The 14,213-nt window shown below is 36.7% G+C and overlaps 1 protein-coding gene across 4 annotated transcripts in view; it reads left to right on the top strand.

Annotated features, from left to right (window-relative positions):
• TBC1D32 (TBC1 domain family member 32) overlaps nucleotides 1–14,213 on the top strand; it is a 208,683-nt gene that overhangs the window by 146,484 nt on the left and 47,986 nt on the right. For all 4 annotated transcript variants that reach the window (XR_009054257.1, XM_057738443.1, XM_057738445.1 and 1 more), the window contains one exon: nucleotides 4,515–4,640. Coding sequence is in view for 3 of the 4 variants with exons in the window: in XM_057738443.1 (XP_057594426.1) it covers nucleotides 4,515–4,640 (126 nt within the window). In the remaining variant the exon portion in view is untranslated. The remainder of the gene's footprint in view (nucleotides 1–4,514; nucleotides 4,641–14,213) is intronic.

Here is a 14,213-nt window from a genome sequence, read left to right as displayed (position 1 = left end):
AGCTTCACTCTTCAACTGCACAGCTGATTCTTTGCAGCCAGCTTGACAAAGTCTTATACAGATTTCTGGAGTTCTTTCTTTGCTCTTCCTCTTCAGTACTCTGATCCACAGATTTTAGTCTTCTCAGTCTCTCTGCAATTTGACTTCTGTCTCTAACTCGGTGAGACCTCCATGGCATTCCCCTTCCTGCACGGTGATCTTGAAAGAGATTCAAGAAAAAAACAGGGCCCAGTTGTAAAGCTTACCTCATTAGTTTCCCTTTCCTCAGACTTGACAGTCCTGTACTGCCTATTGGCCAATGTCTGAAAACAGTGTTTTGATATACTTTACCCATTTTTCCAGTTGTCTATGGCAGGAAGGCAAGTCTGTTTCCGATTCCTCCATCATGACCAGAAGCAAAACTCTGGTTTTTAATTTTTTGTGTGATTAAAAACAGAGAAATTTTGGTAAACATTAAATTCTATGTATTGGTCATGTTTGTTCTACTCCCAAAGTCACCGATTTAGAGTTACTGTATTCCTATGGTACCATTCCTGTGATTCCATTTCCCCTTGCTTCATTCTCCATGCCCAAGGGCTTCTGCCTCTTGGCAAAAGAGATTACTGGCCTCTCTCTGGACTTCCTCACTTAATCTGTTCAAAGTTAGGAAGAAAAAATGTTTGGTAGATGAATTTTGGAGAAGGAATGGAAAATCTTAGATTAGCCAACTTAAAGGCTGTATTTCCAAGTTAGCCTATCTTTTTATTTTTTTATTTAAAAAATTTTTTTAAGTTATCCTATCTTTAGATTAATCTCATACCTTTCCTAGGAAGGACAGTCAAGAGGGGTCTTTGGTTGTCTGTGATTGAATATATTTGTTCAGTGCAGGGGAGACATTTGTAAGTGCATGTGGCAGGAGATCTAAGTTATGGTGCCTAATTTAGATGTTTTGATACTAGCACTGATACTTTGAACTCTGTTAATCTACTCCTGCCTACTTTTCCTTTGGTTCCAGATTTGGAGGGGGGAAATAAAGGAATTGTTTCCCTCAAACTCGGTAACATGAGAGATACAAATTTTCAGTAAACATATCAAATCACTAAATATTTTTAACTGCGAAGTATGCATATTGAAGAACTCACACTTCCAATGAGAGCTGGGGGAAACCATCACCAGAGGTTATGAGGATATGAAGTTGTCTTTCTAGGAGCCTTGCAGACATTCTGTCTCCAGCTCAGCATTTGTTTATTGCCTGAAATCAAATTTCCAGGTACTAAATTGGGCCCTTCAGCCTTTCTACCAATTGGTACATTTAGATGCATACCACATTTGCTGCTTCAGAACTGTTTACAGTCTAGTGTCAGTGCTCTGTTCCTTAGAATAAGATGAAGAAGCAAAATAGAACAACAAATGTGAAAGGAGAGAGACAGGAGAGCAAGGAGAGGGTGTAGAGCAGAAGGAAAGAGGGAAAAGATAATAGAATTTTTTAAATAGCAGGTAATTTACAAAAGAGCTGTGTGGACATTCTCTATTTGAAGGAGACGGTGGTGGTTATAAAAGAGTTGTACATGGATAGAAAGAATGATGCAGAAGGAAACAAAGATGAAAAACAAACTGCATTTGTCTTTCCAGTCATGTGCTGCTAGTGATTTTTTATAGAAGTATAACTGACTCTTACAGTATTATATTAGTTTCAGGTGTACAATATAGTGATTCTGTATTTTTACAGATTATGCTCTATATAAAGTTTTTATTGGCTACATTCTTTGTGCTGTACCTATATCCTTGTACCTTGTACCTTACTTTACACCTGTGGGGTGTGGGGCAAGATCAGCGAAGGGGATTAAGAGGTACAAACCATTAGTGATTCTTAATAAGTTCTAGATAATTTGTTCTTGGGAAATAATGTAGATATTCTAAGTGGAAACTATAAAAATTCCATTTTAATGCTGTTCAATTGTCTTTGACCTAACTTATATCAAGATGCATTTAACATTAATTCTCTGCTGTTAATAATATAATTTTAAGCAAAAGTATCAGCTTTGATATTTCTTGTTTAAAGGTTTTGAGAGTCTTTATAAAAATAATAATTTTCTCCTTTGACTAAATCAGTTTCATTTTTCTCTAGATACTGCTTCTGATTGAGGCCATTTATAGAATATTACCAAATCATTCTGGTCTTGATATTTAAAGAGAATATATCAGATTAGTACTAAATATCAGAATTATATATTCTTCCAACAAAACAGTTCTTTCTAGTTTATGTGTATATTTATGAGTGTGCATATGTTTGGTATATGTGTATACTCATGATGTTTGTACTAAAGAATATGTAGATTTGATATGAGAAGGGTTTTTTTTGTTTGTTTTTTAATTTATTTTATTTATTTATTTTATTGGCTCTGCGCGGGCTTTCTTTAGTTGCGGTGAGCGGGGGCTACTCTTCGTTGTGGTGCGCAGGCTGCTCATTGCCGTGGCTTCTCTTGTTGTGGAGCACAGGCTCTAGGTGCATGGGCTTTAGTAGTTGCAGCACATGGGCTCAATAGTTGTGGCTCACGGGCTCTAAAGCGCAGGCTGAATTGTTGTGGCGCACGGGCTTAGTTGCTCCATGGCATGTGGGATCTTCCTGGGGCAGGACTCGAACCCATGTCCCCTGCATTGGCAGGCGGATTCTCAACCACTGTGCCACCTAGGAAGCCCCCCCATGATTAAAAGAAGTGAAAACTGGGGAATTCCCTGGTGATCCAGTGGTTAGGACTCTGCGCTTCCACTGTAAGAAGCATGGGTTTGATTCCTGGTGGGGGAACTAAGATCCCACATGCTGCCAGGTGAATCTCCAGGGATCCCACATCACTGTGTTGGAGAAGCTCTGGGGTGAAAAGTGATAGGTACACTGTGTAGGTCCAAGAGAGGTTTTTTCAGGTTATGCTTGCGCAAAGACGGTCAAAGCAGGTGCAGACAGGTTGAAGCAGCAATGGCTGCTGGTGTTGGAGGGTGGCCTGCAGAGCTGGGGGGCAGCTGTGGCTTGCCGAGGAGACGGGGGCACTGGCAGCCATGAGAAGGGTTTTTTGGTGACCTAACTCAAATATGGAAATAATTACATAAATTATGATTTATATACTTAATCATTTAACTTTACATATCATGACCATGAGAACTGTGTGAGGATATGTAGCTGGTTTTTTAGGGCTAAATGAAACCAATTTAGATCATAGGAACAATATGTATATCTTGATTATACTCAATTATACTCCTATCTTTGTATATATTATATATGCATATATATACATACACACATATGCTTTATGACATGTACATTTCATGAGGGCAAGTGACCTTGTCTGTCTAGACCATTATAGCCACATAGGAACTCCATACATGTTGATTGAATGTATTTTTACAAAGATTATATGGAAAAATAAAATAGTTCAGTATGATAAAGTTTAATTTTTTTAAATTTGTAAGAATAAGGACTTGCTTTATTATATTTGTATTCATTTTAAAGGATAAAGAGTTGGTTGAAACCCTCTCTAGTATTAGGTTAACTACTGATATCTTCCTGGTGGAATTCATCAGCTCAAAGTAGAGCTTAGGTGGCTGTATTTTATAGTGTTCCAAACCACATCTTTGGGCAGAAGCAATCAGGCCTTTGAATCTATACTTTGAAAAAGTTCTTGTTCCTTTTTCCCCAAAATCTCCTTCAAAGAAAGTGGTAAAATATATGAGTTCGTGTGATTATCTGTTCCCCCCATGCTCTTCTAGACGACAAGAGAATATCCGCTTCTTTTTCTTCCCTTTGAATTTTTACCTATATGTGTGAGAAAATAGTGTATATGTTTGTAGGTACACATAGTTATATATCTTTTTTTAATGACACCTAAATCTTCCATATATTCCCATCAATGCAAAATCTGATGGGAATATAATTAAAATGGAAGATGGAAAACTCATGGGAGTAAGATTAAAATGAAAATGAAAAGATACAATTAAAATTGCCATGTATTCATGAAATTATTAAGAAAGAAGACAAGTTATATTTTAGCCATAGATACTCCTTTAGCATGATTCATTTTCAGCCTAGTTTTTTCCCCCCAAGAAGAGGAAATAAATAATTGACTAGAGGAAATAAATAATATGCTTTTTTTTTGCTTTTAAAAAAATGAATAAAATTGCACCTGAATGTACATGAAGAATGAGTATAATGTTTGTCAGTCTTTGTAGTGAAATCTTAAGGTCCACACTGTGTATTAAGTCTGATACTCAGTAATGAGTCATGTTTGTGTAAGATAGTTATGGTTATAAATCAATGTATATTATGAGCTTTTAATAAATCTATTTTTATGAGCTTTTAATAAATATGGTAGTAGCAGTTTGATGGTATAAGATATAATTACAGAAAAATGTTTGTTTTCTTTTGAAACCCATATAAAGTACTTTTTCTGGAACTTGTAACGTTTTACATAATTAACATTAATACTTATTTTTCAGTGTATCTAGCATGTTTTGCTAAAATAACATGTCATCTTTCTTATTAGATGGTGATATTGGCAAACTTTTATTGCACTTCAAAATGGCTGATAAACAAACTGAGTGGTTAGAAAACTGCCAAAGACAATTTTGCAAAATAATGAAGGCTAAACCTGATATAATCAGTGGAGGTGGTGAGTATGTTTTAATTTTTGTGGGTTTTTTTGGCTTGAAAAGTATATAAACAGAAGCTGTGTTTTCCTGAAGATTAGTATTGGCATATCTAAATACATAATGTTAATTCCAGAAGTCCATTGACTTCTGAGAAATTTGTGATCCTGAAGAACAAAAATTAAAATTGGAAAAACGACTCAGCTTTGTTTTTTGTACTGTTTCAGAGGCCTTGGTAAGCTAAATCTACCTTTGCCTAAGTAACAGCTTGCTTGATTTCACCAGCTTTCACCTGGCTATACCATACTGCCAAGTTTTTGGAACTTTATTGAATGTTTTGACATATATTGAAATTCTGCCACATCCAGCCAAATAAATTTAGTGACTTGTAAGGAAATTTGAGTCGGGGCAGGGGGATAGCTATGTTGTCTAACCCATCAAGCAAGTTGTTTTATGATCAGATATTTATGTGTGTGCTTGTTTCCTAAAATCATCGTTTTAATTAACATTATCTTGAATAAAGATAGTCTAAGAAAAAAGTTCTAATGTCAATATAAGCTAGATTTCTTGAAAGCTATAATTTAAAAATAATTGTCCTCTTTTATCAGCCATGCTCTGAGTTTCTCTCATACAGGGATGGTGGTAAGACAAAAGAGAAATCACCTGTTCAGTCCTATCCATGACACTGAAACAAGATAAACAAGTAGAACATTGCCATTAAAACCGTGTCCTATTTGGAATCTTGGGGCACTTCCCACAAGTCTTGACCTTAGTTATACATTACTCTGATACTGTGTCCACAATTAGATTGTGAGATACTTTCAGAAACAGATCTTGACCTCTCTGCCCAGCAAGGTCTAGTATCTTACAAAACTCAGTTACTTTTCACAGAAACTTTATAAGATAGTCTACATTTTATGGATAAGGAAACAAAAGCCTGGAAATTTTAGGTAACTAGCTCAGTTCACAGTAGCAAAGCCAAGAAGTGAACCCAAGCAATCTGAATCCGAAACCCATGTTCAGTATCAGTTTGCAGTACTACCTCTTTGCCCCTTCTCTTTAGCACCTAATGTTTTGCACGTGGGAGGCAAACAGCATTTATTAAGTAAACCCCGGTGAGCATAATACTGACTGAAATAGACGATGATAAAAATTTTTAATATCTGCAGTCTCATAGCATGCTTGTTTTCTGTCTGTAAGCTATGATGAACTAATTTGGGGGTATGCTCAATGCAGAAATACTAAACAAATACATACTTTTGTAAGGCATGCATGCTTATTTATTTGTCTGTATGCATGCACATGTACAGTCTGGCTCTATAATCTGGGTCAACTTGGGTTTTAAATATAAGCAATCTACAGTAATCAAGAACCAAAGATTTTAAAATTATCATTACCTATGCTGCAGTTTCTCCCCAAAATCTCTACATGGCTCTGCATGCACAATAAATACCATGTACCTTCATTAGTATTTTTTTCATATTATAATAAGTGAATGAATTAGTCTTAATTTCTCTATAAAGTAAGTGGTCTGAATCCAAAAGGAGGTGGACAAAGGAAATTCACTTAACAAGAAACTTATTGGGAACCTACTTGTTGACTCCCTGTTCAGCTCCCCACCATGGGCAGCTACTGTCCTTTATGGGAAGGAGGGGGAGAACAGTTCATCAGTAGGCTTCCCAAATTGGTTTGAACCCAGGCCATCTAAACAGCTGTCAGGAGAGAGACTGTCCAACTTTCTCTGACTTGGGCTCCTGCTGTTTCCAGAGTTTTCCTTCCAGGCTTTCACCTAGAAGAACAAGGGAAACAATGTAGATGTGTAATTGCATGACATTCCTGCACTGACTTGTAGTGAGTCACTGGGAGAAGCAATAATTATATAACCTAGAGCTCACAGGCTCAAGTTATTTTTTTAAAACATAAGTCAGTTTTTCCTTTTCATGACCTTGTTTTTGGTCTGTGTGTATCTTCCACTCCATCCCCAACTATATCCGAGACCTTTTTCCTAACATAGAACTAACTAGGACATGTTCCCTGAACCTCTATAAATTTGCTTCTTTTTCATGTGTTTATTTCATTCAGCTTCAGGAGAGAACATAGTTAGACACTCTACTCCATTAAGTTGAATTTCAAATGTATTCATGGGCTACCTCTTTTTATTCGTTAAAATACAAATCATTGTATAGTTTTTTTTTCTTCTTCTTGTCAGGAAGGTTCCTGTAGGTCTGAATGACTTCTAGTTTCCCTTGAATTTACGAGTACTAACCTAGCCTCTTGTTGTCTGTCCATTCTAAACATTGGATTCCATCATCAATTGCATGTTTAGTTTTTTCTACTCTTATATCTGTGTTTCTAGAGTTGTCTCCCTGTAAAAAGAAGCATCTATTTTTCACATTATCTTCTACTCATTTCCCACTAATCTTTTATTTGAGACTTAATAATTAAATATGCAATTTTAAATATGATCCAAGTATGTTCTTCCTATTTCTGTTCTCTAGTATTGGTAATATAGTTAGAATTCTAGTGTAGGATTCATATAATTTGAGTTGGGCACTAGATAACGTGTACAACATGTCTGATAGAGAGTACTGGAAACTGGTATGCTTTATAACTATGTTTTGTATAACTGTATTTTTCAAATGCCCAAGTTATCACAACTTGGACTCAGAGTTTTTGTTTAAGCTGGCCTCTTTGTCCTTTAATTTTTATTTTATTTTTTTCTGTTTTCCTCTGAAAGAATCCTGGCATGGTAACAGCAATGAAGTCATCTAGACCAGTGGTCCCCAGCCTTTTTGGCACCAGGGACTGGTTTTATGGAAGAAAATTTTTCCACGGACTGGGGAGGGGGGGTTGGGAGATGGTTTGGGGATGATTTAAGTGCATTACATTTATTGTGTACTTTATTTCTATTATTATTACATTGTAATATGTGGTGAAATAGTTATACAACTCACCATAATGTAGAATCAATGAGAGCCCTGAGCTTGTTTTCCTGCAACTGGATGGGTCTCTGGGCAATCAAACCTCTCTGCTAATGATAATCTGTATTTGCAGCCACTCCCCAGCACTAGCATCACCACCTCAGCTCCACCTCAGCTCATCAGGCATTAGATTCTCATAAGGAGCACTCAACCTAGATCCCTCACAGGAAGAGTTCACAGTAGGGTTCGTGCTTCTATGAGAATCTAATGCAGCCACTGATCAGACAGGAGCATGAGCTCAGGCGATAATGTGAGCCAATTGGGAGCAGCTGTAAATATAGATGAAGCTTTGTTTGCTCCCCCGCCACTCTCCTCCTGCTGTGTGGCCTGATACAGACCAGGGACCTGTATGAGTCTCGGGGTTGGGGACCCCTGGTGGGACTCACTTTTCCAGCTCCTAGACGTAATTCAAGGGATTCTGGTTCTTTTTAGTGGGGAGAATAGCATTAGGGGCAAAATTTGAGCAACAATGTGCGTTAGATGCTTCCACATAATCACTTAGGATAATAAGATGACATGAGGCAAGTCTTTTTAAAAAGTGGGAGAGGGGCTGCATTTTTTGGTTGTTTCAGATTTACTTCTGGCTATATATATGTTTTTAATTTTCCTTTGAGCATTTAATCTAGTTTTCTCATTTTGTCCTACCATTTAGATTTTATCTGTATGAGATGGCATGGAAAGTATTAAAGTATGTTCTTCTTGCATTCTCTTTTCTGATTGCTGTCACTAGCGTGTACCTAGTACAGTAATTGAAAGGAACAACCTAGTTCTCCTTGACTTCTCTTTCCTTTATCCTCTGACTCTCATGTACTTGGTTACCATGTCTTAGAGTTTATTCTTAAAACTTTTTATCTTTCTTTCTCACTCATGTCCTCTGCTACTACTTTATTTCAAGTATTATCCATTTAGTGACTGAATTATTGTGTGAAATATATGATCATTTTAGGAAAACTAGAAATTATAAACAAAATGAAGAAACTGAAATTTACCTATAATCTCTAAAGGATAAGATTATTACTAAGTTATTTTTTAGCCAAAAAGAGTTAATATCTATCATACTATTTTTTTTTTTGCTATTTCACTCAATACAGTATTGTATAGAATTTTCCATATCAGTGAATGTACTTATACGAAGTGATTTTAAAGTCTACTCATTTATCTATGGATCTGATTCCTATAACACTGTCCTTTATCTCAGTTGAGCCCGCTGGGATCCTATCCAGTTATTTCAAATATACATTAAGGAGACCAAAATCTTTAACAATTTAGATTATCTGATAATATCAAACCATTAGTAAATCACTTTAAAAAAGCGAAACATCAAGTACAGATTGGTATAAGAGAAACAGAGAAATTTAGGCTTATGAAAGAAAGCATAATAGGTGCTATGATGACAAAAGCCTGAACCCTGAAATGAGGATCCTTAATGGCTGATGCTAAAGGAGCAAAAGCACAATTCCTTTGTTTTTCCACTCACTTTAACCTTGTGAGCACCATCATATATCATTATTGGTCTCGCATTCGTGGCATTCTTCCAATGGTATCAGCCCACCGTGTGGTTCTGTTACCAAAGCTCCTGTTTTCATAGACCCTTTTCTTAGCGTGATTAACCAAGGGAAAGAGGAATTCAGCACAATTTCTAATCCATCACCTTCTGAATCCTTCTGTGCTTCAGCTATACCAACATACTCAAAGTTGTTGTGTACCCATGGTCTTTAAATTGGCCTGTCTTCTATCTACTTATGGCTATAAAAACAATTGTACTTGATACAATCAGATAATTCTCTGACTCAGTATTAATCACATGGTGAATAATATAAGAATAAAGAATGATTTCAAATAGGCTAAGAATAAAAAAGTTTGTATGTGTTGTCTAATTTACATGATGGAACTTACATCCAGCCTTTATTGAGTATAAATATTCATAATGAAAAAAAGTACAGAGATGATTTCTACTTTTGAAAGATGGAGTAGATGATGTTTCCCTTTTCTCTTCTCCTATGTACAGCTAAGATTTCTGGACATCATCTTATGTCTTTTTGTCTGTTTTTTAAATTTATTTATTTATTGTCTGTGTTGGGTCTTTATTGCTATGCGCAGGCTTTCTCTAATTGTGGTGAGCGGGTCTACTCTTCATTGCGTTGCTCGGGCTTCTCTTTGTGGTGGCTTCTCTTGTTGCGGAGCACAGGCTCTAGGTGCGCAGGCTTCAAGTAGTATGGCACGTGGGCTCAATAGTTGTGGCTTGTGGGCTCTAGAGCACAGGCTCAGTAGTTATGGGACATGAGCTTAGTTGCTTTGCGGCATGTGGTATCTTCCTGGGGCAGGGATCGAACCTGTGTCCCCTGCACTGGCAGGTGGATTCTTAACCACTGCACCACCAGGGAAGCCCCATCTTATGTTTTACATGCGACTGTGGAAGATGGAGAGAAGGCAGACTGGCTAGGGACCTTGGTACTCAAGGAACAACTCAGAGGCGACATTCTTTGGGTTTTCTTTTTGCCTCATATATCCTAGGCTGAGTGATTAAGAATGTCAACAGATGCAGGAAGAAAAATGAGGGCTGGGCAATAAAAGCCTGCTCTCTCTAACAAAAGGATCAGGAAAAAGTCTACCAAGAAAAAATTTGTAGAAAGTGACCACTTTAATACAGACAAACACCACTTTAGAAGATCTTGCCGACAAGACTTGGGGTGCAGCCTGGACTTCTGTTCTCACTTGTCAGTAATGAGGCATCCCTGCCTCTCCCTGATAGGATAGTATCAGAGGAGTCCTAGGTAGAGAGTTAGGACTTTCACCATCATCCAGTGGTAATGAGGCCACAATCTCTCCTTCCCCTCCACACATGTATTTGTTTCACATATGAAACAAATTTAAAAATACAGAGTGTCAGTAAAGAAATATATGAAGAGAATCCGAAAGGAAATTTTGGAACTGAAAAATACCATACCCAAAATAGAAAGCTCAATGGGGACTTCCTAGGTGGTGCAGTGGTTAAGAATCCGCCTGCCAATGCAGGAGACACGGGTTTGAGCTCTGTCCCAGGAAGATACCACATGCCGCGGAGCAACTAAGCCTGTGTGCCACAACTGTTGAACCTGCGCTCTGGAGCCCGTGAGCCACAGCTGTTGAGCCCATGTGCCACAACTATTGAAGCCCACGTGCCTGGAGCCTGTGCTCCGCAACAAGAGAAGCCACCACAATGAGAAGCCCACACACCACAATGTAGAGTAGCCCGTGCTTGCCACAACTAGAGAAAGTCCGTGTGCGGCAACGAAGACCCAATGAGGCAATTAAAAGAAAATCCAATAAATAAATAAATTAATTAATTAAAAAGAAAAGAAACCTCAGTGGATGAGCTCAACGATAAAATAGAGGGGACAGAGGAAAGAATTAGTGAACTTGAAGATATCAGGAGAGGAAGCAGACTGAAAATTTTTTAAAAAGATTGAGTCCCAACGACCTGTGGAACCATAACAGAGGATCTAACATGTACATCATTGGAGCCATGGAAAGAGATTGAAACTACAAATGTATTTGAAAAAATGATGGCTGCAAACTTCCCAAATTTGGCAAAAGACCTAAAAAAGCCTGTGGATTCAAGAACCTCAAAAAGGGTAAACTCAAAGAAATCCACACCAAGACACAATGCAGTTAACCCTTAAAAAACAGAGTTGAACTGTGTAAGTCTACTTATACACAGAATTTTTTTCAGTAGTAAATACAGTACTAGATGATCTGAGGTTGGTTGAATCTGTGAATGTGAATAAGGAGAACGGACTGTAAATTATGCATGATTTTTTGTGCAGGAGTGGGTGGGCATCCCAACCCCCAGGTTGTTCAAAGGTCAACTGTATAGTCAAACTTCTGAAAATTTAAGACAAATCTTGAAAGCAGGGAGGGAGAAACAAGACCTTACCTACAAGGGAAAATCAGTGCAAGTGACAGCAGACTTCTCCCTGGAAAAGACAGAGGACAGAGGAAGTGGCATGACATTATTCAAGTGCTAAAGGCAAAGAACTGTCAACCTGAACTCTGTGTTTATTGAAAGTAGCTTTCAGGAATATTGAGGAAATCAAGACATTCTCAGATGAAAAACTTGTCACCAGTAGACGTACCCTAAATGAAGGAAAAAGGAATTTCTTTACCTCTGTCCTATGCCTGCAACTTCCTGTCAATCTATAATTGTACAAACTTTCTTTTAAAAAAGAGGAATGAATATAAACTACTTGAGAACATTGAGAAAAATAGTCTGTGCTTATAATTTGTATAAAAAGTGAACATAGTTGGATGTGGTGAGATTGTAAAGTGCTTGAAATGCATTAGTTAGAGTTCTGACTTCTTGGAGTGTAGAGCGATGAGAATTGTGGTAAGTTCTGAATAAGGAAGTGTTCAAGGAACAACCATCTGGTGGTTACATGCAGGATGATGATTGGGAAAAAATTGAATGCATAGTGTAATTTTCTTGTGATCTGATGATGTGCCAGCAGTGATAAAAGATGGAAGAATTAAAGAGTGAATGCTGGAGAAATATTTCATGTTTACAAACATTGGGTTTTTTTGGAACCAGCTGCTGTTGTGAAGGCAATGCCAAGGGAGAAAACAGAGTCAATATCCAAGCATCCCTGAACAATCTGCGTTCAGTTTTTCCTTAGCAGTAAAATCCATGTCCTCTTTTATTATATAAATATTATAAACTTTGGCTTTATAGTCTACTAATGTCATAGTCCAACCCTAGGGAATAAAAAGAATTAAAAGCAGACAGCTCCTAATTTAAAATTTTTTATCGAAATTCCAGGTCTGTCATTTGAAATAAAAATCTACTTAAAACAATATTCTGTAGTTTACCTTCTGGACAGTAATATCCCAGACTTAATTTACTCTTAAAGTTAAGAAATGTTTTATGTGAATTAATTTCCTTGAGTCACATATGATGAAATTTTTAGTGAATTGACAGGGAGATACTGAGTCATACTGAGATAGCCATTCTAGTAATTATGCAGTTTAGCTACACTTATGTTTGGTTAATTAGAGGTGGTCCCAATAAATTGTAGCCATGGGTTCAACTGCCATATATATGGATTAGTTTTTAAAATTGTTGCATGACTGTAGCTTATCCCTCAAAAGATTTGGAAGTGCATAGTGCTATTCATATGGGTTGCTGGGCAAAGCAAATATATTGGAATCAGCAGAAATTCAGAACCTTCTCTAGGTAGTTCAGTGATGTCTTCTTTATATAGGATGCATAGAATTACTTTATAAGCCTCCAATATATTGATATAATAACATAATTTCATATTTCAAGATCAGTACTTGCTAGAAAGTAGTATGCTTTGCAAAGTCTGCAGTTAGTCTAGTGACTCTTGTTTCAAATCATTTTGTATTTTAGCACCTTCAAAGATGTGTGTTTTATCTTCACTGACATATGTTTAACTGTCTGTCTGATGGCTAAACCTGATTTCAGGCATTGGATTCAATTAATTGTTTAGCAGTGTGCTGTGACTCTTCCCACTAATTCAGCCACTTCGCTTAAATACACAGCATGTAGCAAACATACAGTTGTACTAAAGGGAGAATGATTATAGTTGAGTTTTAAATGGACATTTCCATTTAAATTTTTATATAATCTTTGTTACTGATGTGTATCTCGCACCTTAATTAGGAATGATTGTATCTAAAATTCATTGATACATTCTTTGTGAAAAATTATAATCTCAAGAGAGAGCATTAGGTGATTTATAAGCAAACACGTGGAAATTGAAAGCTCTCACCTAAGGGCTATTACTTACGTATAGATTCATGGGGGGAAAGAAAACACTTGAAAGATTTCTCTAAGAGTGGGAGAATTTATGCCTGTGTATGTGAAGATAGAACCAATCTAAACAACTGTAAGTTTAAATAATTTACAATACTGGTGTCCCTTCTGATCCTTGACTGTTGCATTTCATACTTTTAAATATTTACTTCAGCTTGAAATCAGAATATGAATAGAGTTCCATGAATAAAAAATTTCATTTTTATCTTGAGATATAGCTCAAGCTATATCATGAGATGGAGCTTGTTAGACCATATACCCACCATTGCAGTATCTTACAAAAGAGTTTCACTGCCCTAAAAATTCTGTGCTCTGCCTATTCATCCTTCCCTCTCCCCAACCCCTGACAAACTTACTTTTGATCTGGTTGCCTTGAACAGGTACTGTCTGTTGCAAAGTATATAAAACACTTAATATGTGCTGCTTTTGAAAGGGATATGAGCTATGCATTGATTCTGGTCTTGGAGTTCACATAATTTTTTTTCCGCATGTGTGCATAATGATGGTAAGATATTATAGTGTAATTTGTGATAATTTTTTTTTTCTGAATTGAAATCATTTAGCAAATTCTGAAGTAATCCTTAGAGGATCTAAAGATAACAGATGATTCTTTTTCAGTTTTACATTCAATAGGTTCTCAGTGAAGCTATTAAAATTTAATTTACATTGGAAACATTGCTATGAATATTAAATTGATATGTTTTGCATTAGCCCCCCCCCTTAAGAGCATAACTGTGAAATTCTGATGACTTTTATCTACTAGTCTGTGATTTAGAGATACAGTATCACATATTACTCTTGAC

Source organism: Hippopotamus amphibius, chromosome 6, assembly GCF_030028045.1.
Source record: "Hippopotamus amphibius kiboko isolate mHipAmp2 chromosome 6, mHipAmp2.hap2, whole genome shotgun sequence".
In the NCBI taxonomy this organism is placed as follows: Eukaryota; Metazoa; Chordata; class Mammalia; order Artiodactyla; family Hippopotamidae; genus Hippopotamus; species Hippopotamus amphibius.
This window is presented reverse-complemented; position numbering and strand designations above follow the sequence as displayed.